Source organism: Tetrao urogallus, assembly GCF_951394365.1.
Source record: "Tetrao urogallus genome assembly, chromosome: 8".
Lineage (NCBI taxonomy): Eukaryota > Metazoa > Chordata > Aves > Galliformes > Phasianidae > Tetrao > Tetrao urogallus.
In genome coordinates this window covers 23,066,042-23,091,336 of record NC_136821.1, presented here as the reverse complement: position 1 = coordinate 23,091,336, position 25,295 = coordinate 23,066,042, and the positions used below count along the sequence as shown (strand labels likewise).

Here is a 25,295-nt window from a genome sequence, read left to right as displayed (position 1 = left end):
TGTTTGTACTGCCCTGGTACTATAACATGGCTCCAATGCCCACCCCACTGGGCAGGTAATATTTGCTCAGTAAGCTTCTCTGCAAAATTTAACTGCATGTAGCTTTCTGTTAACTGCAGCAAGGAAGATTGAAGAAGTTGTATGCAAGGAATGAGGGGGCATATGTACATTTGCAGAACTGAGTACTACTGTAGGCTTAGGGAGATATGAAACCTGAGACTACATCCAGATTTGATGCACCAGCTGTGGCTGGCTTCTCTTACAAGGACAGGTGATTAAATTTAGGTCCAGTCACAGATTAGAGGCAAAATCACCAACACTTCAATTCTAGCCCTTTTTGCTAGAATGGATCACTGGAAATGTTTATTCTCAGACACAAGGGCCAGCATCATCACGCTCTTGTAAGTATTGGTCTTGCTGCTCAACAAACATTTTTACTCAATTCAGAATTATCTTTGGAGGATTTTTAAGTGCGAAGATATGTGATGCTCCTCCGCGTTGATGGTGAAGAAACACTTTGTAAAAGGTAACCTCACTGACAACATCCTCACTTTCTCTCCATTTCCTAGGTCACTCTCTTGCTCCTGCTCACAGCTGTAGCACTACAAAGAACCACCCTATGGGATGTCCTGTGACACTCTGGATGGAGAGTGCACAGATGCCCACTGACCTTTGCATACTTTTGAGAGGAACAACATTGCTTCCGAGCCCTCACATAGCCAACATAGAAACTCCCAGAGTTTGATTCTCCACTTGGCATCCTGTAGCACACCCAGGGTAACTACATGACTGACAGCTTAAGTAGAATGGAGTCAGGACAAAGCATTTATAAAAATGACAGCAGCAGACTTCAACAGCTGAATATTTGCATTTGTTCAGAGCTTTGTAATTGTTGCTTGCCTGAGATTAGGAATAAAACCCTGAAAGTAAAAAATTTCCTTTATGAAAAGAAAAATAAAAAGATACTGCCAAAACATTTTATATTAGTGGTGTAAAAACACTCAGCATTGCCTAGTTCTTTTTAACATGAAAACGTAGGCATGCTATAGGAAAAGTAATTAACTTTTTATCTGAGATGAAAACACAAGCGAAATTAACTTAAACACTCAGAGATTTGTGTATTGAGGACCTTACTGAAAATGCTTTATGAAGCATTTTGATCTCCACACCTCTATGAGACTTTTCTGAGCAGCTGTATTTCAGTTTCCTTTAGACATTCTTATCTGACTTCAGTGTCAACTGACAGAATTATCCAGCTGCTCCTCTTTTCCTGAAGAATTACACTATGGCTCTATTTTTTCATATTTTTTGGCCAATACAGGGATTTTTCTGAGGTCAAGAAACCTAAACAGAGGAGAAAAAATGACTGCCACATCCTGAGAGGAGAGAATCCCTGGCAGAGACAGGGAGCTGCTGAGCTCCAGAGCAGGAGGCTGAGTCCACAGTGGGATGAATGGAGTTCCGCACGTAAGGGCTGAGCAGTTCCTGGTGCTTCACAGCTTCCTCTGCTCCATCCCAAGTCTTGGCATAGGACCCCAACCCCCCAGCTGCTCTGTGTTGTTTGTCTTCTGGATCCGTATTTTCTATTTTTGACATTCTTTTTGTGGACGTCATTTCTTTGCTTGGTCTGGATCAGAAGCAGCACAAGGTTTGTTAGCGGCAGACCTGAATCTCATGCTGAGTGCTTTGAAGCCTGAGATTTTTAGAGTGCAGATAGAAAGCTTCCCAGTGAGTTGTACTTGTTAACCAACAACAGGACCAACAACTCTGCTGGTCAGCAAAATATGTAACTCCGTCTTTCACTGCCATAATTCCATATTCTGTGTGGCTTTCACTTTTAATTAATCCGGTTTGCTTGGTTTCTGTCAGAAGTCTATAAGCTTCTCCATTAATTTGCTATGAATGAATATGCTATGGATGAATCCCCTACTGAGTTGTAATTACACTCTTCATTGTGAATCTTCTTATGATGACAAAGGAGATAGAGTTTTGGCATCCATATAAACTGACATCAGTAATATTGTAAACTTTGGAATGAGCTCTCTTGTTAGTTTAAGTATGTCACAAACTCCTTCAAAATGACAAGAACGTTGCAATGATTGAACAAGTGATTGATAAGTCTGTGCTTACACTAAATTATCCCCATTGTAGTTCCTTCATGGGTGACATATGAATAGCAGGCAATTCCCATTTTTTTGTGTGTGTGTTACAGCTATAGTAGCTGCAGTGCTTACAACCAAAATGGAATCTGTTGGGAAGAATGAGCCCGCTCCATTTTCACCACATCATTGTCTGCGAGCTGCTCAGATGTCCTCAAACAGCTGGGATCTGCTTCAGATGGCAAGGCTCGAGTCTTTCCTGTAGCCCCAGGCAGCAGACATTTCATGCTAACCGAAGCAAATTCAACACAGCGAGATACAACAAACATCGAAGAGCACCAGAGCTCTCCTGAGAGATCAGAGCCAGTCCAGTCCCTCTTCTCTTTTAACACCCTGGTTACTAAAGAGGTCTTTCCCATGCTACAGCTTTGGAGCTCGCAGCCTGCGCTAATTTTTTATTCTGAGACATTTTTTCACTGTATTGACCAAGGAAACTGATGTTTAGAGAGTGCTGTTGTAGAAGTAGGAAACATAACACTACAAAAGATGTCATCCATCAGAACAAAGGTGAAATTCTGGTGTGAGCAGCTGCAAGATCAAGTTTTTAATATGCTTGCCATTGCCATACTGTGAAATAACTGCATTTCAGAAACAGCAAATAAGACAGCTATTGAATCACAGAACTGGTGAGGCTGGAGTGGTTCCTCAAGGGACCCCCAAACCCAACCATGTTGTCCATGACCTTGTCAGGTCAGGTTTAGAATATCTTCAGGGAAGGAAACGGCAAGCTTTCTAGGCAACCTGTTTCACTGTTTGACTGCTCTTACAGCAAAAACAACCAAAAAAGTATGTTAAATTGAATTTCATCCACTTCAGTTTGAGTCCTTTGACTCCTGTCCTCACATCACATACTAGCTCCTCATTTTTTAAAGCAGAGAAGTGTCAGGAAGGGAACTGTGTCTAACATTGTTACTTAAGGCATAGATATACTTAACATAAAACTGCAACTGTAGTCTGAAAAGTAACTAAACAGAAGTAGGATGTGGATGGTAATAGATATCTTACCATTGCACTAAGTGTTCAGATAGGTTTTTTTAAAGAATCCATGCTCCTAACTCATAAATAGTTGGCTCTCTTAAAAGCTGCAGCTAAAAACACACTAAAGAGTGTGAACTTATCATTTCTAACAGTTTGACATCCCAATCCAGTCTGAGACTACGTGAATACTTTTTAGACACACCAGGCTGCCCTGTAGAAGCAGGGATAGCACAGCTTTCTGACAACTGAAAGTCCACCAAATTCTTATTCCTAAAACTAATTTAAAACAAATACTAAGAAATCAGATATTGAACATGGAATGCAGCTACCAGAAATGATTTGCATTGCCACAGATGCAGCTGGTCTCACTTTGCAGTTGCCATAGGCAGCAAAACATCAGGGGCAAAATCTTTAGTGGCTCTTCATTGCGTGAATGACTTGAGCTTGTGAGAAACCTACATCTCCTGGTTTGCCTAAGGCATCAAAATACCCCAGAGCCAGCATCCAGTACAACGAGAATGTAATTACATCCTGGAAATACACGATCTGGCACTTAAATTAATAGTCAGAGACTGGAAACAAGCATTGCTCTCAATTCTTCTGGAAAGTGAAAATAATAATATAGGAGAAAGAATATCAGTTTTCTTAGTTTCATTGTGGAAAATATAGCCAACGTGCAAAAATGGTAGACACACCTCTACATGATTAGACAAGTTCATTTCAGACTCATAGATTCTGTAAAAGTGAGTTTCAACACTGTTCTTACTTTTGATCTTACCAAGAGCGAGATTGAAGGGAAAATGGAGCTCTGAGCACTGCAGGATTTGGGGAAAACACACAGGTGAAATGCAGTGATAACCTAACAGATTTTAGATGAGAAATGTAAGCCATAGGTGGACTTCGACATAATTCCTCTAGTTCATTTATAGCCTTACTTGCCAATTTCCCCCAAATTTCAACACAACTATTTAGAAAAAAATCTCCTTCACAATTCTAGCCGTAAGAAAATACACCTACATGTCACCAGAGGGAGCTTTAATGCCAAAAATCCCCGTGACTGCCTGCTCAGCAATTCTGCTTTCTGGGGGATCAGGAAGCGGGGGAAGAGAATTTATACCGATTCTCCTCATTCCCGAAAGGAAAGGAGCAATGTGCTGCCTACCTTTGGCTCTGCAAGGAAATCCGCCCTATGAGCACCGGGTGTTTCTGGGCTGAGAAGATCACAGCAAACTTCTTAGGTGTTTTTCTTGTTTGTTTTCCTCTTCTGAGTGGTCATTAAATCCCACAAGTCCTTTTAAAGGTATCCTTGAAAGCAACTACTCTGCAGATTGCTCAGAGCCTGCTGACAGTCTCCTCCAGGTATAAAAGATGTGTGGGATAACATTGGTTCACGGGTTGGGTGAGGGCTGAAAAAAACCCTGAAAAATCTTGTTTCAGGAATAATTACCAGCGAAAACCACTTAGAACTCTTTAAACAACTTCCTTTTGGCCCATGCAGCTCACAGGAAAATGAATCCCTTTTCAGATCCATATGTTTGCTGCAGTATTTCCTGTTTTTTTTTTCTTTTTCCTCTGGTCACATTCACACACATAATTCATTTGAGTTTTCAGGCCTAGCCATGGGCTGAAAAGGATGTGGTTGAAATCTTCAGGCTGCTCATGTTCTTGTCTCCATGCCAAAGCTCTGGTGGAGGGTTTTGGGAACTCTCTGTTCCTGCCAAACCAGGCAATGTTGCATCCCAAGGGGTGAGGAAAAGGAGAAATTATGGAGGGGAGGAGAACCACATGGCCATCTTTAGAGAATTTTTCACTTTTCATTAAATTCAGACTATTAAGCATTCACTCCAAAAAAGAACAAAAATCGAGTCATAAAACTCAGGCAACATCCCCATTACAAGGAACCCAAGACAGATGGCAATTGAGAAAAGAAGAAAATCTCAGCCTTATTTTGGCCTACCCACAGAACTAAGGACCGTGTTGCTCAGATACAGAGATATCACGAAATTGTGTACTGCTTGGACTTCTGCTCGGGTCAGAATAAAACCCGGTGGTAGAAACTAAAAGAGCAAAGGCTAAGTTACTGCCCTGGAAGAGCATATTTCAAGGCTCCCAGGAGACATTAAGAGACATGAAGGTACTACTTAGAGATAAGAAATCAGATGAAAATGCAGGGGAGGATTTTTGTTTAATTAGGCAAGAGGTGAGCCTGCATCCCATGGAGGCTCTTCGCAAAAGCCCTCCTTAGGGAGGTATCTGTATTGATTCCTCACCTCCTGATCAAGCTGTTCCCACCTTTGCACCCACAGCCACCAGCACATGAGCCACCTCCCCCAGAAGGAGAGATCTGCTCTGCCCAGCAGGCTGACAAACCACACAGCGCTGGGGATGGTGAGCATCTGCCAAAACCATCCAGCCTGTATACAGAGTCCTGCAGCTCCTGTCCAGATGCCAAGGAGGGGTCAAACACTGCACAGGAGCCCTGCTGGTTCACTTGGTCTCCTTGTTTAGGATCAAACTCAGGGTTTTTGGTGCTTGAGAAGAACAAAGGGGCAATTATTTATTACAACAGGGCCTACTGGAGTCAGTGTCTGTCTTGGGGCTTGGCTGTTAACCTCCAACCCAGAACATATGGCTACAGCCAGTAAAGAAAATCCAATGCCTCACCAGATGACTGGCTTCACAGGAACCTAGCATCTTCTCAGATAGAAATATTGTCTTTTCTTCAAAAGCTTTTTCATCAAAGCCCTGCCAAAATCTTTGGAATTAAACTACAAATATGCCTCATGATATAAAGTAACCAGAACAAATCATTGCTCTTCCTGGGCTTTCTACTTTTTATTTGAAAATAAGTACTAAGTCTTTCACATTCTCTTTCTGCAATATTTTATGTACTTCTCTCTTTAAAGATTTACTTCTTAATGTCTTCTGTTACTGCTTAGAAGCAATTGGTACCATGATGTTTACACTGTTCTATCTTTGGTATGACAGTACTCAATCTCCAAGCCTATCAAACTATCTCCACGCCAGAAATGCTTTTTCAAAGACATTAGTAAGCTTATCATTCCATCATGAAATCAAGGCCAAAAGGGTCTGCCCTTAGAATGAGGCCAGTTTAACATTCATTCCATGAAAGTTAGAATGAACGGTCAGGTACAGGAACATCATGCTGAACTGAATGAAGTCAGTGGAAATATTCCCCCTGACTTTCGCCGGCATTGGATCAGGCCTTAAACCACACATGGTGATCTGGGGGCTGATATTAGTGCTCAGTACAACCTTTTCTTTTTCACATGCCAGGTACCAGTGGCAGATGACAAGCTGTAGCACAAATGCCCCATTTTCAAGTACAGCAGATGTCAAGCTTAATCTCCACTGAACACCTCAGTCTCGCTAAAGGTAATGTGGTATTTATTGCAGACAGGGCCACAGCCATTTTGAATTAGAAGTTGCCAGCTGTGTGAAATGAAACGTATTCAGTGCTGCCAGCAGTAAGGAATTAAACACAGACTACAGCAGTGTCTGCCAACTTTTGGTGGCAGTCGGTTGAACCTGAGGTGGTGACAATCTAATGCATCCCAGTCACTAAGTCAGAGATTCACTAATTAGTTCATTTTTTAAAAATTGTATCTATTACCATACTAGTGTGCAAGTGTGAAGCAGGAGAGAGGCATAGGGAGAGTGAGGAAGAGACCAAGCAGTAGAAGGTAGCATCCTGAGAAAGAACAGCAAAGATGCGCATCCCGCCTCTTTCTTACAGTGGTACATACACAGGAATTTCAGAAATACCCCCAACTAGGTCTGATACATCAGTTGAAATGAAGCCAGGAAGTCTGTCCAAGGCCATGCTATATTAAGTGATGTGCTCGCCTCAAGGTGCTTTTGTGACTAAGATACGGATAAGAGTAACTAAAAAAAAAAATTTTCTTGAAACAAAAGCTACACTTCTCTTTTGTGACTTGGCTATGAAAAAGAAAAAAAATGTAATTATACAAGATTGCAGAATGAATTTTCTTTTCCCAGTGCTTCAGGAAGCCCTGGCAGTTGTGGGGCTTCCACTCCTGAAACAACAAAAAAACTGATGGTGCTATATCACATCACAACACATTGACAAACAGGAGCAACGCACGCAAATAATGACGCAGATTGTTGCCCTCTTCTATTACCCAGGAAACAACTATTGAGATAGATCTTCTACCTAGAGGGAAGGGATTGAAGAATGCGCACCATACTGCATCTATGCAGGGGTCTGAGAAGAGGGTCTGGCCCCATCTTTGATGATCACTTCAGGTTCTGGCCTGCGCCTTCACAGAACCACCAAGGTTGGAAAAGACCTTCAAGATCATCCAGTCCAACCATCCACCTATGACCAATAGTACTCATTAGACCATGTCCCTCAGTACAAAATCCAAACGTTCCTTGAACATCTCCAGGTTCGGTGACTCCGCCACCTCCCTGGGCAGCCCATTCCAGTGCCTGATCACTGTTTCAGAAAAGTAGTATTTCCTAACGTCCAGCCTAAATCACCTCTGGTGCAGCTTGAAGCCTTCATTGTGGACCAGTCCCAGCCAACTACTTGGAATTTATCTCAGCCCCTTAGCTCACTGCAAAATCAAAGATATAAAAGTCTGAGCCAAAGTGACCTACATAAGAAAAGCATACGAGCAGCACCAGCTTAGGCTGTGAATTTTGACAAACCTATCTTGATGTTCAGAAAAAGGTACAAGATGTGTAAAAGATTGTGGCTAACATAAATTTTCTAAAAAATTAAATTTAAGACAATTTATGAAGCACAAATGACACAAAGACATAGTATTTTTCTTTTTTTTTTTTAGCATTCTATTTCTTGTTTTCGCCCTAATGAATTTAGTTAATGACAGAACCTAGTCAGAGTTTGCCATATAAGAAGACAGGCCATAAAACAATACAGTTTTCTGTAATGACTGCTTTAGACTCACAAACGTCACTCCTCTGCCACTTGAAATAAATTTAGCCTCAGATTTTTGCTCTGTGATAATTCTCGTGAGCTTTGAACTCAGTGCCTATCACAGTAACAACAGTCCTTTATGTCTCCAGACTCTGTGTTCTTGTTAACCTTCACTCACAAAGTAATGAGATGCATCAGACATCGTCAAGCTGGCCTAAGGGGTTACAAATTTGGATGAGGGCCACATACTGTACTAATTGCTTCTAATAAATTACATATTTCAGGAGGGACATCATGATTTTAATAATTTATTCTACATTTTGTTTCCTTTGGAGAACAAGCAGGTACTAAACAAGCATGGCATCTGAAATTCATGGCAGAAACTAGAAAGAGCTCATTTAATATCAGACATCGCTCTAAATACTAGAATTATGCATGTATCAAATCCCTGGGTCTGAACACCCTGGGAACAGCCAGAGTCCTGGATGTTTTAATGAATCAAACTAAAAGATGTTTTTAAATGTTCCTTAGGATTATAACAACTTGTACTTCATCCCATTTCAAGTGTTGTTGCTAGGACTAGTCAAAGAAAAAATCTTGGCCTTCATGCAAAGAAAAAACATTAAGAGGGGATGCGTTCTCTCAGTGGGTAGAGGGAAAACATAGTGAAAGATTCCACTTCAGGAGGGAAGGACTTTAATTATGATCTAATGGCAGCTAATTGCAAAGGTGGTCCAGTGAACACAGAAAGCAGCAAGAACTTTCTTCAAAGCCCACTGGGAGTAGTAGGATCTTGATGCTGGCCCCAACAGCCTCCTGCAGGGTGAACTCAGATGAGGGAAGGTTTCCTCTTTCCCTGACCTCTAGCACACCCACACCAGTAGGATCACTACTAATGAAGTCTTCAAACCACTCAGGAATGAGCGCTTGCTTCTCAAGGGAAGACCTTGGTGGTATTTAAATAGATGTTAGTATTAATAGCAGAGGGGCTGGTAGATAATGTGGAGACTTGTGACCTCTGGGGAGCAATGCAGATTTGGGAACAGCTCAGACTGTCTTCTGTTTGTCTTTGTAAACCTTGTTTCCTGTCACTCCAGTATGTGTTTCCTTTCAAGAATGAGCTGAAACAAAACATGATATCTAGGTAGTAGGAAAACTGCATTGGTACAAAGCATGTCTTTAGACTGAAAGCTGCCACTGTAACTCTGAGCCTCAAATTTGCTCTTTTAATTTTCAGGCGGTGATGAGGTGCCAAGGAAGTACCTTTACCAGGGATAAGCACAGTCTGAGCTGGAACTCTCTGCCTGGGGGGGTTATTTCATTTCAGACTTCTCTGGAGAGCATAAGGGGAAAAGGCACAGCTCCCAAGGGCTCCTCATACTCTCCAACCAGAATAATGGAGATTTCTTTAAGTATACCAATTTGTGGATGAATGGACATGTTTAAAAAGCTGGGCACCTGCTTTGATACCGAGGAAAATTACCAAAGGATTCTTACTAATTTTATCATAAAGAACAATAAGCAGATCAGTACTAGGATAAACCAACCTTAAGCAATGAGAACTGACTGAAAAAATAAATTGCTTTGGATACAACTGATAACTCTTCAAATGGACATATTTTCCCTGGTTGTTTTTACGGTGTTCTTTGTCAGGAGATACAAAGTCAGCTTCTGTACATGAAGAGGAGCTTAAAATGGAAGGAGAAAGTGATAGGATTCAAGCTTAACACATTAGCACATTGGAAATTAGGGAAGTAAGGGAGCATTTGAAGCTCCCATATAAAAACTCAAGAGACAGGGAAGAAAGGGGGTTGAAGAAAGGCAAAACAGAGATGATGAAGTCAGAAAACAGTAGAAAAAAGTTACTAGATTAAGTACATGGGATGAACCTATCACTGATCTGAGATGGTATAAGCTTAGTAGAGTTGAGAGCTTAGTCTATGACATTAGAGCAGCCCTCAAACACAGAAAAAAGTTTCAGCCTTCCTTATGTTCAGTCTTTCATTAGTTATCATTACTATCCTCAGGTAAGAGGTGCTGACAATGTACATGAGGTAAATCATAATATACTGAAAATATTATGAATTGGGTTCAATCTTCGGATGCTGAAACTTTTTCCATCGTTGCATACTGTGTAAGGCTGTGGAGTTAATAAAAACTAGGGTAGCAGCATTAGCAAAAAAAATATTTTTGAAAGCAGAATAAAGAAACCTCTTTGCCATCCATCAGACGTGGTAATATAATGCTAGAAAGAACTCTGCACTGAGCTGTTATCTGGTTTGCTGTCTGATCTTCTCTCCAGATTACCACCTAAATCAATAGCTCTCACATTGATTTTTCAAGCACATTATTCCAGTAAAAAGAACAATGCCGTGAGATGAGTCAGCTGTTTTCTATGTCTGCAGAGATGCTGTGTGGGTTTTTTTCCTGAAAAATCAAAGCAGGAGCCGAAGTGCACACACACGTACATAGGAATAAGAACTTACCTGTTGCACTCTAACCAGGCACTGGCTCTGCATACACACGGCTTTGCTACAGCTTGCTACAGCAACTGCAAACCCACCGAAGACAGTGCAAGCCATATTAAGGATGGAACCAAAGCATTTGGAAGCAGTATTAGACAAATAATAGCATTGTCTTTCAGTTCAGATTGTTTCTACGGCAGAGTGGGAAAGTATGCTCACATTTAGCTAAGAATGCTCTCCATCTATCACTATGACATGTACACCAGTGCTGCATCTTCATTTACTTTTTAAATTTCAAATATTTTAATGTATTTGCATAGTTAATGTAACAAGAACCATTGTCCTGGTACTGTACCGAAAAATATTCATCACCTAGAATCTCATGCTCTACTGTAGATTGACACATACACTATAAGTACAGAGGGAGAAACAGCCCAGGGGGAAAACACATGCAAAGCTGAGGGAATACTGAGAAATCAAGAAGCCTGCTATTCTGAAAGCACTGGGGAGAAAAACCAAATAACCTATAAAAATAGAATTATTTAAATCATTAAAGAACTTTTAAAAATTCTGTTTCACAGTCATGCTTTTCATAGCATTGTGTATTTTGGATTGCTACATGTGCCCCCTAATCTCAGTCTAAACAAAATAACATGAATGTTTTCATAGCAATGAGGAGGAAGGAATAATGAATTTTCTGTTTCAGGATATTTTTTTTTTAAACAAAAAGGTTTATATTTATGACATTTCCAATATGTTAAATTAAGGGCAATCCAGCCTGTTTACAATGCAGTTATCAACTTCCAGGTGCCTAGCTGTGCTTCTGGGAATATCGCACCAGTTAGGAAGTTAAGGTGTACAGGATAAGCATTTTACACTTTTCATTCTTCTGATCACAAGCTATTTCTGATCATCTGTGAGCTCTTTTCTTCTAGAAAGTCTCTTCCTTGGGAATTAAGTTTATGTAGTAGCAAACTTTGCCAGGAACTTCCCCAGACCTCAGCAGGGGTAATGCTGAGTAGGATGTAGTCTTAGGACTATGAGGACCTGTTTCAGATCTCTTCATTTACACACTGTTTAATTTAGACTTACGCGGGGGAATAATGCAGCAGTGGCATCAATAAGAGCTATTGCTGCCCACTCAAAACTTTCTGCCACAAATTATTAAAACTTACTATAAGAAGATTATTTCTAATATCCAGTAAACAAACTTTAGCCAGTTTTGACAGGTAGCAGTATCTAGGTGATGTGTTCAGTGTTGCTAAGTGCTGGAGAACTAAAGCTACTGAATGAGATATTAGATATTAGTAGAGCTGGCTGTTACGGTAAACTACCTAACAATTGTGGTTGTGATCCACTCTACAAATATTTTACTTCCTGTATTTTGTCAGGTTGTGCTGAGCAGAAAGAATGGAAATTGAAGATATTCATAATCTACCAGGAGACACTTGGCTTTGTCCAGTACAGACAAGTGACGGTGTAAGCAGCTGGTGAGTCCCCACAGATCTTGCCTACTGGAAGCATGAGCAAGTCACTGAAGAAACAAGGCCTTTAAACAGATTTCCCACTGTTGTTATACTGCCCTGAGGGCCAATTGCAGCCCAGTATCAGGTAGACAACCATTCCCATGTGAGAGACCAGAGACACATAAGCACCAACTTCTCACAGCCCCCACGCTCTGCTTGGGGGAACACGGAACTATGGCTTGTGCTGGGTGTTCCCTGTGCACAGGGGCACAGAGCTGCATGGGACCAGGGTGCTCCCAGGGCAGGGACAGTACCTGGACAGTACCTTTGAGAGCAGGTGGGGTGTACACGCTCTGCTTCCGCTGCTTTGGCGATGAACTCTGGCACTGGGGATTGAAAATAGAGACAGATGGTAAAACACGGGCAGAGAACTTTCTTGTGCTTAGCAGCTCGGGGTCGTGCTGCGCAGCTCTTCCCTCTCTTTACCTGAAAACTCTCTGAGGTTGCTTGCCCAATGCAAAAACTTATTTCACACTCAGAATTACCCTGGGTGCTTTTCAGACTAAGTGGTAGTTCCTTATGGCCTCAGTAGGGCTGGATTGAAAGCCATACATACAGGCAGCAATGATAGGCAGGTTTGGGATAGACTGCAGTGCTCTGCGTTGCTCCCAGTTCAGGAGCAATGAGAAGCATCTGTGGAAATGATATCGTGTGAAGTCTGATGCCAGCTCCTGTGCTTTTGTGAACACAGGGAAAATTTAAATGGACAAAATATGCTTAATGAACAACTTTAATAGCTCCCAGGCACCACTGAAAATTACCCTTAACTGTAAAAGATGCTGTTAAGCATAAAGTTAGGGCAGTCTGTGTTTTTAATAGTCTATGTAACTGACTCTAAGAAGGCAAATACATACATATATTAAAATAACACAAGATTTACTTTAACGAATATTCCAACTAATCAGTATAAAGTATATGCATAAAGAATGACTCCATATGTAAGGTAATAATGAAATTATTACTACACACATTCTAACAAACGAAAAAACCCTCCCCCTGCAATTTTTCAATGTATTATAATACTCCTCAAACAATTCCACCAACCACTCAGCCCTCAGCTAGTCCTGTTTTAAGGGATATCTTTAGAGATAATATAATTTTTGACCCCAAAGTCACACCTATGCACAAAAGATGAATTATTCCAAAATGACAGCATTAAAATTACACGTGGAATGATTACATCAGTGCATATCTAACAAGACCTAACTGAAACATACTCCAGTGCTAAGGCAGTGCAATTTCTGCAAAAGTTCAATTGGCGTATGTACCAACATGGAATATCTCCATATACAGAGCACAATAAAATCACATAATATCTCACACATGGCTAGGTTTGGAAGACATACCACATTCCCAAGAAAAATGTAAAAAAAGCTGTGCCTGAGCAAGCTTTACTTGCTCTCATCAATTTTAGTTTTATTTGCTTATAATGATGCTGCCTCATACTTTTCCTCTGGTGTATCCCCAGTGAATTTTAATCTCTTCAAAGATTATTGGAGACAGCTCTTAAGAAAAACACTGCCACACAAATGCCACCAATCCTATTACCTTATCACAATGGATGGAGTGATAACATTTATAAATAAAAGATTGTCTTTTGGAAAGAGAAAGCTATTTATAATCACACTGTGATAGGTTGCTGATCCTCACCCCAGTGAATCACTGATAAGTCTGCATTTGAATCCAAGTCTGAAACAATCAATACCTCCTGCAGCTATTTTAGAGCTCTGCTGGCTTCTCTGGGCAATTGGTGGAGGCTAAAGTGAGAAGGAACTGCAGGAGCTGTGGGAGGGAAGATGAGAGGGGAGGAGCCAGTTCTCAGCTCTCCTGCAGACAGCATCAGTCCTGTGCCTACTGTGGGCTAGGCAAAGGACAGCAAGAAGGGATTTTTGCAGCCCCACAGCTGCCTGCAGCCCTCTGCTTGAGGCAGGAGGGTGAGGAAGCAGAGCTGGTGGACACAGTAGGTGGGTTTGGGTTGGCTGTGCTGCTGGAGGCATGTGAGCGTGTAAGTGTAGGCAACTACAGCGATGGACCAGGACATTTTGGAGGGGTTTGAACAGTAGTTCTATCCTAACAGTAAATGAATTTTAAGAAAAAAATACTTCACTTACTTCTGCCTGTGAGATGTTTGTTCTTTTCTCATCTTTTTCTAGAAAATGAAAAGATACAAAATAGAAAAGTTAGTACAAAAGCGTTTCCTGGTGCAAAGTCTTGCAGCTCTGCCCAGCACCCTAGAACATTCCTGTAAATAAGAAATCACTCTGTTGATCTGCAGCTTCTCCTTTGCGTCACTCAGAAAACCTGAGGCCCTACAATACTGTATTGTGTCTGGAGCCCTTCACTCCCATTTTTTGTCTGGCTGGGCTGGCAGCAGGGCTCCACGCCCAAGCGATTTGTGGTGCCCAAGCACTGCGCTATGGCTGCAGAATGGCATGCAGCAGCCTCACTCAGGGCTCTGCTGGGCTCCAGTAAGCACCAACAAGACCTTCCCCTTCACTCGGCTGTTAATACGCTAGTAATGACACTCAAGAGTAACAGTAACATTCAAAATCAGCAAACTGAAGTGCAATGAAGTCTCGTCTTTCATCTGAAAAGTTTAAGGACACCACTACTGTAGTCTTAGAAAAGGCTGTGAAATATTTCCTGATATCACTTACTTTTTTGCCTTAATTTGTTTTGGAGAATAGGTGTGACAGAAACAGTCAATAATAGAGATTCCTAATGAAAATAAACATTCTGGAAACTTATCTGAACAATTAAGTCAAATAACATGAAGCGGAGAAGCTGCAAATTTTCCTAACCATTGCTCTAAAATCAGCTTGTCCACGAGACAAAATTATTTTTCTAGCGTTGTATTGATGCGGTTAATGATCAGAGTCTCTTCCAATGAAAACTTTCCAAACATTCCACAAAGATCATTCAGGATCTTTGATGCACTGTAGTTACAAGCTCTAAAATAAAGAGCCATTAAAAACATAGACAACAATCTAACTGCACCACTACTTGCAGATATAATTGTCCAATTTCTACTGATGTGTGACAGATTTGGAGGATGAATCATTTCTGTGTACCATCGCTTCATCCAACTTTGTATCTAGGTATCAGCTGCCTGTAATGTGATTTTTTGTCAGGGGAAGAACCAGTCCAGGCAGACTAATTGCATTTCCTACTGCGTTCCTTACCCTCAAGCACATGTATCTTGCAAACATTAATTGACTTACTGATCTTTCTTGAAGTATGGATTTCACATAGGCTTTATACAAGAGACCTTCATTTGATTTATACTCAAGGTTGAAAAACGTGGTTCAAAACAGCACTGATTACTTCAGTGTGGTCCCACAGCTACGGAATTAGACAAGACAATCAGGAGGCCAGTTCCTGCCATTGACATTTGCATGACCTTGAAGCTGACTAATCTCTTCCTTGAATTCCCTACCTGTAAATAAGTATAGCAGAATCTTGTAGCCTTTTAAAGCACTTTGGATCATGAAGATATCCTGGCTAAATGGCTGATTATTTAAGTCCTTGCAATGTTTCTTATTAGAAGCATGACAGAGAGACACAGACTTCAAATACTCAACACCAGAATTTTTACCTCAAGTTCCTGGACTTAGTTTAGAGGCTGAAAATGAAATAAATTGAAAACTTCAAACAGAGAACAATTAAGAGTAAATTATGTCCCGTTCCTTCTTGAAACACTAGGCTTGTTCGGATTCAAAGAATTTGTGGAAAACCCAGCTTGAGACTTGCATAAGGAGTCAGTCTCGCTGCAGACAGCAGCTTTGTTGGGTTTCAGGTCTTTTCCCCATGGATTTGCATTTCTCTAACCCTTTGGGCTTGCACTTTAACTATTCCTCTTAGTGAAGCAACACTGAATTTATGAGAACCAGCAAATTTCCATCCTTTCCTTTCATCCAGCAGCCCTTAAATAATGTCGGCTTTTTGATCAAAACCTGTCCTGTCAAGTTACAGAAATCATTGATACCCACAGGGCAATGAAAGCCAATAAATAGCAACAAACAATGCAGAAATTCAAGAATGACTTACAAAAATACTCCAACAGTTTTTCAAATCCAGAAAAAAGCTGGAATGACCAAAGGAGACAAACCTGAAGCAGCAGTTGTGAGGTGTTTCGTATGTATTTTGAGATCAAAAGAAAGGCAGAGACAGCTGGAGATATCTTTTGGTCAACAGTACATTTTGGTAGATGTGAGCACAGAAAGAACATTGCATGCTTATTTTTGAAAGGCATTTTGATAGAAAAACTCAACAAAGTATATAGATCTTCAAAGAGAGGTGAAGCTGAGATCACTGCTTGCCATAGATCAACACAGGGAAAAGAAAATAAAAATTCTCTCTGTAGAGGAAAGTGGAAAGATGAAAAGACAGGGAAAAAGGAAAAGAAAGCAAGCAAGCAGTGCTGCTTTTTTGTGTAGCTGTGGTAGTGATGAAAGACAGGTAGTGGGCTGTAGCAGAAGTTAGAGGAGATATTTAGTGAGAACAGAGCAGTAGTGCAGTGTGCACTGGAGCTTGATTAAAAGATCTCTGCCCAAGGAAATACCTTGAGCCATACTGACTTAACTGGAGGACTGCATTTATATTTGAGTGATTAGTCTTGCTTGGATATACACAGTGTTTTTCCATTGTAATCCTTTTTGCCTTGAAAGCGGTTCAAATAATGTTGTGAAAGCGTGTTCTTAATAATAGTGTCCATAAGAGAGTCGTTTCATGTCCAAATTGATGTTCTCACCACAAAAGATCAGTTCTGGCATAACGAGATATCTCTGAGACAACAAAATTTATGATGGGAATGGATGGCACAAGGTAAGAAGGAACACAATGGGTCAGCTGCTGCAATGTATCCACCAAACTGAAATCCAACAAGACAGATAATTCCCAGCTTTAGACCCCTGCCAAATCCAGTGGCAATTAGAAAAACTGAATTTCTTTACTAAATTCTTAGATCCTGAAGTCCCCTTGAGAAGAGTGAGGAAATGATCTGAAGCAGAATTGATTCACAAAAGGGAATGGAACTCCTGAATTCTCACTTTCCTTCAGTTCTCAGTGACCTGACCGTTGTATGGTCAGGATTCTACTCATAAAAAACTCCTATTTATAAAGAATGAAAAACTTTCTTGTCATGTTTATAACCAGGCAATTACAGAGAATATATGTTCAATTAGAGAGGTAATTCTGCCTTATGTTAAATTCTTGGTAGATAACTTCTCTCTCCAAGTTCTCATTTTTGGGGCCAGAGAAGGAAGACGACCGTTTAATGCTTCTCCATTTTCTTCTCACAGATCATAACAGTGCTGCCCTATTATACTACAAATCTGAACACATGGCATTTTTCCAGTTTGACTCTTGGCCTAATTAGCTAACAGGAATCTAATACTCAAATCATTTCTGATTTGATTTTTTTAAAATGTTTTTGTTATTCAAGTGGTATTTTAAATCATGTGAGAAGAGCTGAGAACTCATTTGTACGTACCCAAATTGCTGCGAAGTGGGGATTTGTCTCCCACACACTCGTGTTAGCTTAGCTCATTTTAACATTAATTAGCACAGTCATCCAACCAAGCTGAAAGAATAAGCTGAACTACTCCTAGGGTATCTTTATACAAAGCCAGAAATAAGATGCTGTTCTCTGAGGTCAGACAGGATTTGAGCCTATGAATGCTGGCTACCTGCAGAATAATGCCCACTAGAAGCGGCTTATCACTTTTCCCCTAAGTCTCCATTATGATTTAAATGGCGAGGTCATGCTGGGGGAAACGTAATGGTTGTTTCACAGATCAAAATCTGCCTCTTGTTTCCCACTGGACAATGTTAATGCACTTGCAGCAGCTATGCAGGGCAAGAGGTGACGTATATTGAAAGACTTCGCCACTGACATCACCCATGGAATCTGCAGTGGAGTCATCCAGCAAACACTCATCCAGCTAAGTACACCTCTCTCTTTCCCAATGGCAAGAGCAAATAAAAGCCTCTTCTATAGGGTTTCAGTCAGGCCCTGGAGGAAAAAAGCAGGTCAGAAACTGGCTTTTACACAAGAGAAACTCAGCAAAAGGGTAGTATAATTGTTGGAGAAAGTTCCATGTAGAGAGTTTGGAATTTTCACTAGAAAAACAGAGCTGAGGAGCTTCAAATAAAAAACACAGCTTGTATTTGCCACTGGTATTTGTAAAACAACTTCATTGAAATCAGGCTTAGAAACCGTTTGTCGTAATGTTATTTTGTGGTCTTTTTTTTTTTTTTTTTTTTTTTTTTCCCTACTATCAAAACTACTTTTCCTTTCCTACAGAAGACAAAATAAAATCAAAAAACATTTCATGCTCTGCTTCTGGCAGAACACTAACCGCACATTGCTGGATAAGCTAGAATTTCATAGCTTTTTAACCACTGAGGTAGGAGATAGAAAAAAAGTCCAGTAAGGCAATAAAAAAATGCTTGCGTAGCTAATTGACTTTTACTTGTTGGTTTCTATTTGTCTATATCTGTCAATGAAAAATTGACTATGAGTATGAACATAATTACATTTAATTACAAAAAAATATCCTGGTAAGCCCTCCTGGCATGAGTATGTGTTTCTGAAAATCTTCTCATTGCAAAAACATCTCATTAAAATCCAGTATAGCAGCTACTGCAATAAACATAGCTAGAGGGTCTTCCCCCTCCTCAGTCAAGTGCTGACAGGAGAGCGTGTTCGTTATAGTTCTGCTGCATTTCACACAGTAATCACCATTTAAATTACCTTTAGGGAACACAAATAGAGAGATTTGTAGAGGAAATATTAATAAGAACAGGGAAAAGAGGAGTTTGCTGCAAACACAAGCTTTTGCAAGGTTGTTCTGTAAGGTGCCCGCAGCACAGGCACGCATCCTGTGGAATATCCTGAGCTACCCTGACAGCACCTAGGGGTACTGCTACCTGCCCCTGAGAACACTGTGGTGGATGGCTTCCACGTGCCACGTACTGACACAGTACAGAAATGTTGTCCTGGCGGAGGGGACAGAGAATGATTGAACTGATGGAACTAGAGGGGACAAGCTGGTCAAAAATATGCATGTGAAATAGAGTAAGAAGGCAGCTGTGGTTGGTTTTGAGCTCACAGAGAGCCCTGGCAGGAGTTTGCCAGGGCTCAGTTAGCTATTTCATTCAGCTCAAGTGTATTTGCTCACACTGACTCCTACACTAAGCTGGTTCAGCATTGCCCAAGTTTATCTAGAGCCCCAGACCGTAACCGGACTTCCAAAGTTCACTAGAATACCACGGGCCAGACAAATCAGCTGTTTCAACATGCTGTACTTTCTTTCCAGATAAATTGGTATAATTAACGTTTGAATAACTTGTATTTCCCACTGTCAATATTCAAGATGACATTGCTAGTACTGAGCACAGACAGAACTCTACTTAGTTAGTCCAAATGCTTCCTAATGTTGCTTGCAGCCAACTCTTAAATGAAGAGAATGATCATATTTCTACCAGTACAACAGCATCTGGCCCAGTGTCTGCATCACTGTGCACCACAGAGACAGCATCCAAGGACCTACCTACAACTGCACAGCCATAAGAGCATGGAATAAAACTCTTCCATAAATCACACAGATAAAAATTGCTTTAAAATGTACATTCTGATATTGTAATATCATTTGGAAGTAAATGGAGACATTACAAACCTCAAACGTGAAACTAAATGTATTGTTCACATCACACAGATCTCAGAAGGGAATTATACTGCCTGCTTACCAGCTTCTTGTTCCAGTTTCATGCCAGACACATGGAAATCAGTCTAGTTTCACTGGCATTAAACTAGAATATAACAGTGATGAATCTGTTCCAAGCCTTACAGAGAGCGGCTGTCAATTGTTAATAACAAGCAGCAAAAAATCATTCCTCTTAAGCATTATGCTGTCAGCCTTCTGTTCTCCCCTCTCTACGATGGCCCAAACCTCTTAAATATAAATTCCAAAAATATGTATATACATTGGAAAATAATACAAAATTCATTATTTGCCTTCTCCTTTATAATTAATAATTAATAATAATGAATAGTGATGAATAAAGAGCAACTGAATTGGCCTTTCTGCCTTCTTGAATGCTCTGATCATACACTAAGCAAAGCACAGCCACATTCCTTGTGCTGTGCACCTTGTAATATGTGAGTATGTTTTGCTGTTTGTATTTGTTTTATACTTTTAATTACTTTATTGACTAGTTCTGTTGTGATTTTACTAGAAGACAAAGCAGGCTTTGTGGAAAAATCTGGCTTGAGAAAGTCCCTCAATGCAGAAGTTCCTCATAGCACAAGGCTTGCACTTCTGTGCTCATGAGGCATCTTCTCTGGCCCTGCTCTGTGATGAGCCCAGCGAGTAAGGAATGCTGGAGGAGAGCTTCCTGGCCAGAAGCTCCTCATCAAGCACATGGGGACACTTCTAGGCTTGGCAGTTCTTTCCAGAGAGAGAGGTTCTCTTTGAATAACTAATGACTGATGGAATAACTGAGTTAGCTTCCCATCAGTGCTAGGCTTGGAGCTACTTTCCTGGAGTTGCTTTCTAAGCACTACAGTCTTCTCTTGGGTGAAGTCAATTGAGAGGGCTCTCAAAGAACAACTGGCTAAATAAATGGAATCAAAAGGAAGAAAGTCAAAAACTTATTTTTTTTTCCTTTTGGTCTCTTAAATAATACATTTTCTCATCCCAAGATAAATATCTCACTGTTTTTGAGGGAATTATTCTGAAATAAGTTTTCATATAATTTGTAGCTGACCGGTGTGGACTCTGTGGCTTTAAGGCTGGCAGACCTCCCCAGCAGAACCTTGAGGTATCACTGTGTCCAGAAGTACCAAGTCAGAGGCAGCCCATACCTGGCGTCAGAGCTCCATAAATTAATTGCTTCCGAAAGAATATCATCTAGTGAAGTACAAAGTATTTTTTCCCATTTATAGCAAAACAGAGGTAAGTTTAATCCCAAATCTTTGTTATTTGTCATCTGCACCTATTACACACCGGCCTTCTTCAAAAAGGGGAGTACCTTCAGTGCCTACTTTAACTAGGCTTGATGGGAAGTGAGCAGTGCTCCAGATATAACAATTCCAGCTCTGAACTTCAAACCATGTTGAAGGCTGCACAGTGCAGATACTAGGTCAAATCTGAGGTCTGTATCAGCAAAACAAAAGAGAATTTACGAGATATGAAACACACAAAAAAAAAGATTTTACTGCTGACTTCAGTAAGTCATAAGCGACAGGAAGTTTTACCATTGACTTCGAAGTCAAGATTTTATCCAAGATTTATAGCATGAGTTTGGAAAAAAACAAACAAAACAAAAAACAAACAAATAAACCACTCTATTATTTAATTAACCATTTCCAAGTTACTACAACATGGAAAGAACTTCAGCCTACTGGCTTCCTGTTGAACTGTTATTCAATACCTAAACTAAATAATGACAGTCAAATTGATAGTCGCATCTTTGAAGACTCAGATTAATTCATTTAACTAAAGAAAAATAACAGTCAAACTGAAGCAAACTGGTGCGCTTGCAATGCAGAATTTAAAATACTTGGCCTATGGGCCTAGAGGCTGGTTGTAAACTCAAGTCTCAAACATGTAAAAAGTGATACTAAGAAGACACATGATGACCTATACACACCTCTCTTTTATGGGCATTCTGTTAGGATGACTTAACTCTCTTGTAGACTGAAAAACGTAGGTAAGAAAATCTCCTTTCTTTGTGGAACAAATATACGTAAATCAGGGTGATGCTGATTTTCTGGCATGAGCTCTGGTGACTCCAGGAAAGAGTGTCATTGCAGTGGGAGGAGAATCTGACAGCTAGCATTTCTGGGTGCTGGGAGATGCTGGAAGGTCAAAGTGAAGTGCAAGATGGCCTTGGAAAAAACAGAGAGATGGAACAAGGCAAGGGACAAGGACTAGAAAATTGACATCGTCTCATAATTTTCTGAATGAGATGGAGAACTTACCTAATGCTAAGGTTATATTGACACCAGGTCTATTCTGACACAAAAGTGGATGTCAAGAGAGATTGCATCTTTTCTGTATGGGGTAAGGACAATTTCCAAATGCAAAGAATAACCGTACCTAGCCTGGAGCATAACAGTGAAAGAAAAGATTTACATGAAAGTACTAAGTGAGAAGTGAAGACGAAGACTGCTTTGAGAGGCCTGAGGAAGGCCAGAGCTGTTCAGTGACTGCTGGCAAATACTCAGAGAAACAGGGTCAAAGAGCAGAAACTTCCCTCTGAAACTACTATATCCAAGCAAAACATACTGTCAAAATGTTAAATATTTGCAAATGGTGGCTTATGTTTTACCAGATGTTACCAAAGCACATTCACACAAACTTTCCAAGTAGTTTGACCATTGATTCAAATGCTCAAGCCAAAGTATCAATCTGTGAAATGATTTAGCATGTTCATCAAACATTTTCAAATACAAATGGTTAAGTACCTTGAGATAATGAGTTATGAATTCACTAGCAAAAACTAATAATATCAATAACATGTTACTTCCTGGCTGCTTGCTTGCTTTATGTTCAGTCTGTGTTCAAATGAGACAGAAAAGAGGTTGAAGATCTAAATTCATCTGAGGCAAAGCTCATAAAGAAAAGTCCATAACTAACAGAAATTCAATAGTAGTGGATCCCCTGGTATGCATGTAAACTATTTTCTAGTAGCTTCATATAGAGGAATCAATTGCAATGGAAAATGGCTCAGAACTGATCCACTGATGGCAACCTTTTTGTAGAAGTGGCAACAGCTGGACCTACATCTGTGAGCAGCTGCCAAGTACTCCGCTGTGAGCTGTAAGAGCATTCTAAGCTCTAAGATAAAAGCCATCACCAACAGCCAAAACTAAAAGATTCAAACATTTCTTTGCTGTGATAACTTGTAAAACCATAACAGAAAAAAAATTCCTAGCTGAACAGTTGTGTATTGTACACTGTGGAAAGTGACATTTGTCAGGGGAGAAGAAAACAAACACAAAAGAAAACTCTTCCTTAGCCACCAATTATTATTGCTGCCTTTGCAGTTTCCTTCCTTTTTGGAATAATATCTCAAGGATTTCAGTAAAAATGTGTCTTAAACTACTCCTTGCCAAGTGCTCTGCTTTCCTATGATGAGACTGCACACGCATAAAACCCTTCACAATACATGTGTCAGTTTATGTTCAAACCAAGTTAACTACTATTAATAGTGCTGCTTGGGGTTTATCATCATTTTACAAGAAGAATATGCAAAAGTCAGTTTTGTAGATTCATTTTTTGTTTTCCTATCTGGAAGTTTTCAAAGAATCAACAAAATGAGGTTCCAGAATCTCATTCTCACTATGAACATGGCTAGACAGGATGGAAATAACAGGGTGATTATTTGTTAACTTGGAGTAAGTTAGCCTGTAATTTTCAAAGACATTTAGCAGAATTTCTACTAACCTCACTGAATACCAGAGCAAAAGAACCCTGTCTCTTGTGTTCTACGTCTTTGAACTGTCACAATCAGCAGAACAGCACTGTGATTCATGTGGAACGAATTGTTCCACACCCTCCGACAGGATATGCTATACACATTAAGGCCCAAGTAATCCACTAATATCAGCATTTTGGGAAGCATGAAAGCACATTTCTGAATAACTGCAGCTCTTCTGTCTACTTACCTTATTTCAAAAGCAGCAAGTAAAAAATTCATGTCGATCTGCACCAAAACATCTGGATCCCGATTCTTTAAAAAGAACATTCTTGCCTTTTCTCTCCACCTTCCTCCACTCTGTCACTTTTTAGTTCTTCAATATAATTCCACTCAAAAGAAAAGGCTATAAAACAGCACTGAAGAACGTGAGATCAGCTGGTCCTGCTTGCTCTCCTGTTCTTTGCCTGTCTCAGCCAGCTCTTGTGGATCCCAGCACGACAGGGAGAGGGCAGAGCACGAACTGCAGGTGTGTGGGGGCTGCTTGGCGGTGGTCAGAAAAAGAGCGGGAAAATGTTCAGGTACATCTTTGGCTTTTACCACTGCCAGAGAACTGCTAAGGCAGAGGGCTTCAAAGACTTCAAAGAACACTATCACCACAAGCTTGTCTTCTCCGAGCTGAGACCCTGCTGAAATGTTTAATCTGTTGGGCATCTCTGTACGTGGATAAACAGCACTGGAGGATGCAGCAGAGCTTACTGCTTTCCTGAACTTTCCATCTGGCCCAACAAAGCTCTTGCACTGCTTGGTGCGACTCCTCTGATGTGCTGTCAGAATGAAGGATATGGAAATGTGGAAAATACTGCCTTCAAAATGCACACTTGTGCACTCAGTGCTGCTAATGGACTTCTATAAGCATGGTTTGATCTTCAAGATAAAAAAAAAAAAAAAGGCCAAGGCATTCACACTCTGCAGTACATGTGTCCAGGTATCCCAGGGAAAAGGCAAAGCTAGACAGCATGTAACTGCACTTTACTCTGCTATCATATTCTCCCGATCCTCCAGCAAAGATATTAAGAAAAATATTACAAGTGACGATTTTAAATACAGACATAGGATTAGGGCTTTGAGGAGGAGTAGAGAAAAACAGTAAACAGAATATAATTCTACTCTACAGCTGCTTTGATGGCTGTAAAAGGAGATTAGGCTGCTCCTAATCACTGGTGACACAGCCAGCTCCTGCCTAAGGAAAGGGAAGCCAAGCTCTGCACTTCCCATACACTCTAGTTTTCAGCAGTCCAGCCTTGTGCAGTTGATGAGAAGCTCCTTGACTGGTAGCAGCTTTTTCCTTACACTCTTTACTAGCTTTCAGTCCAGATTCCTACTTTTGGTGAGTTTTGACATGAGCCTTTACCTTTGGTTACTTCACATAAATAGTTAGCTTTCTTTTTTCCCCTCTGGAAGCTCACTAAATGAGGCGATTGATACTTTAAGTGCAACTCCTCCCCAGTATTCTGAACATAATGAGGTTAGTGCTAAAAGCTGGATTCTCTCTCATCTGTCTGCATTATCTATTTATTCTGCATACGTCACCGTGGTAAATGAGTGCTGCATTAAGTAGTAAATAGTAGAGGTCAGGCAAACTGTGTGGTGCTTTATCTCCTCAGCAGGGCTGAAACATGTATTAATGGATTTTAGTTTCTACCCTATGTTTAAAGAGAAAGTATTAGTATTATCAAATGGTTGAATTATAATTTAGGCTGTCTTAAACCATAACATTTTATATTCTCATTCAAGCAATTTTGTCTCATTTTTTGAA

The 25,295-nt window shown here is 40.4% G+C and overlaps 1 protein-coding gene across 1 annotated transcript in view; it reads right to left on the bottom strand.

Annotated features, from left to right (window-relative positions):
- Positions 1-25,295, bottom strand: part of PPP1R1C (protein phosphatase 1 regulatory inhibitor subunit 1C) — a gene marked incomplete at both ends in the record, with an annotated part of 40,891 nt that overhangs the window by 5,724 nt on the left and 9,872 nt on the right. Inside the window, 2 exon segments of the mRNA XM_079538802.1 lie at positions 12,318-12,378; positions 14,164-14,201. Coding sequence (XP_079394928.1) covers positions 12,318-12,378; positions 14,164-14,201 — 99 coding nt within the window.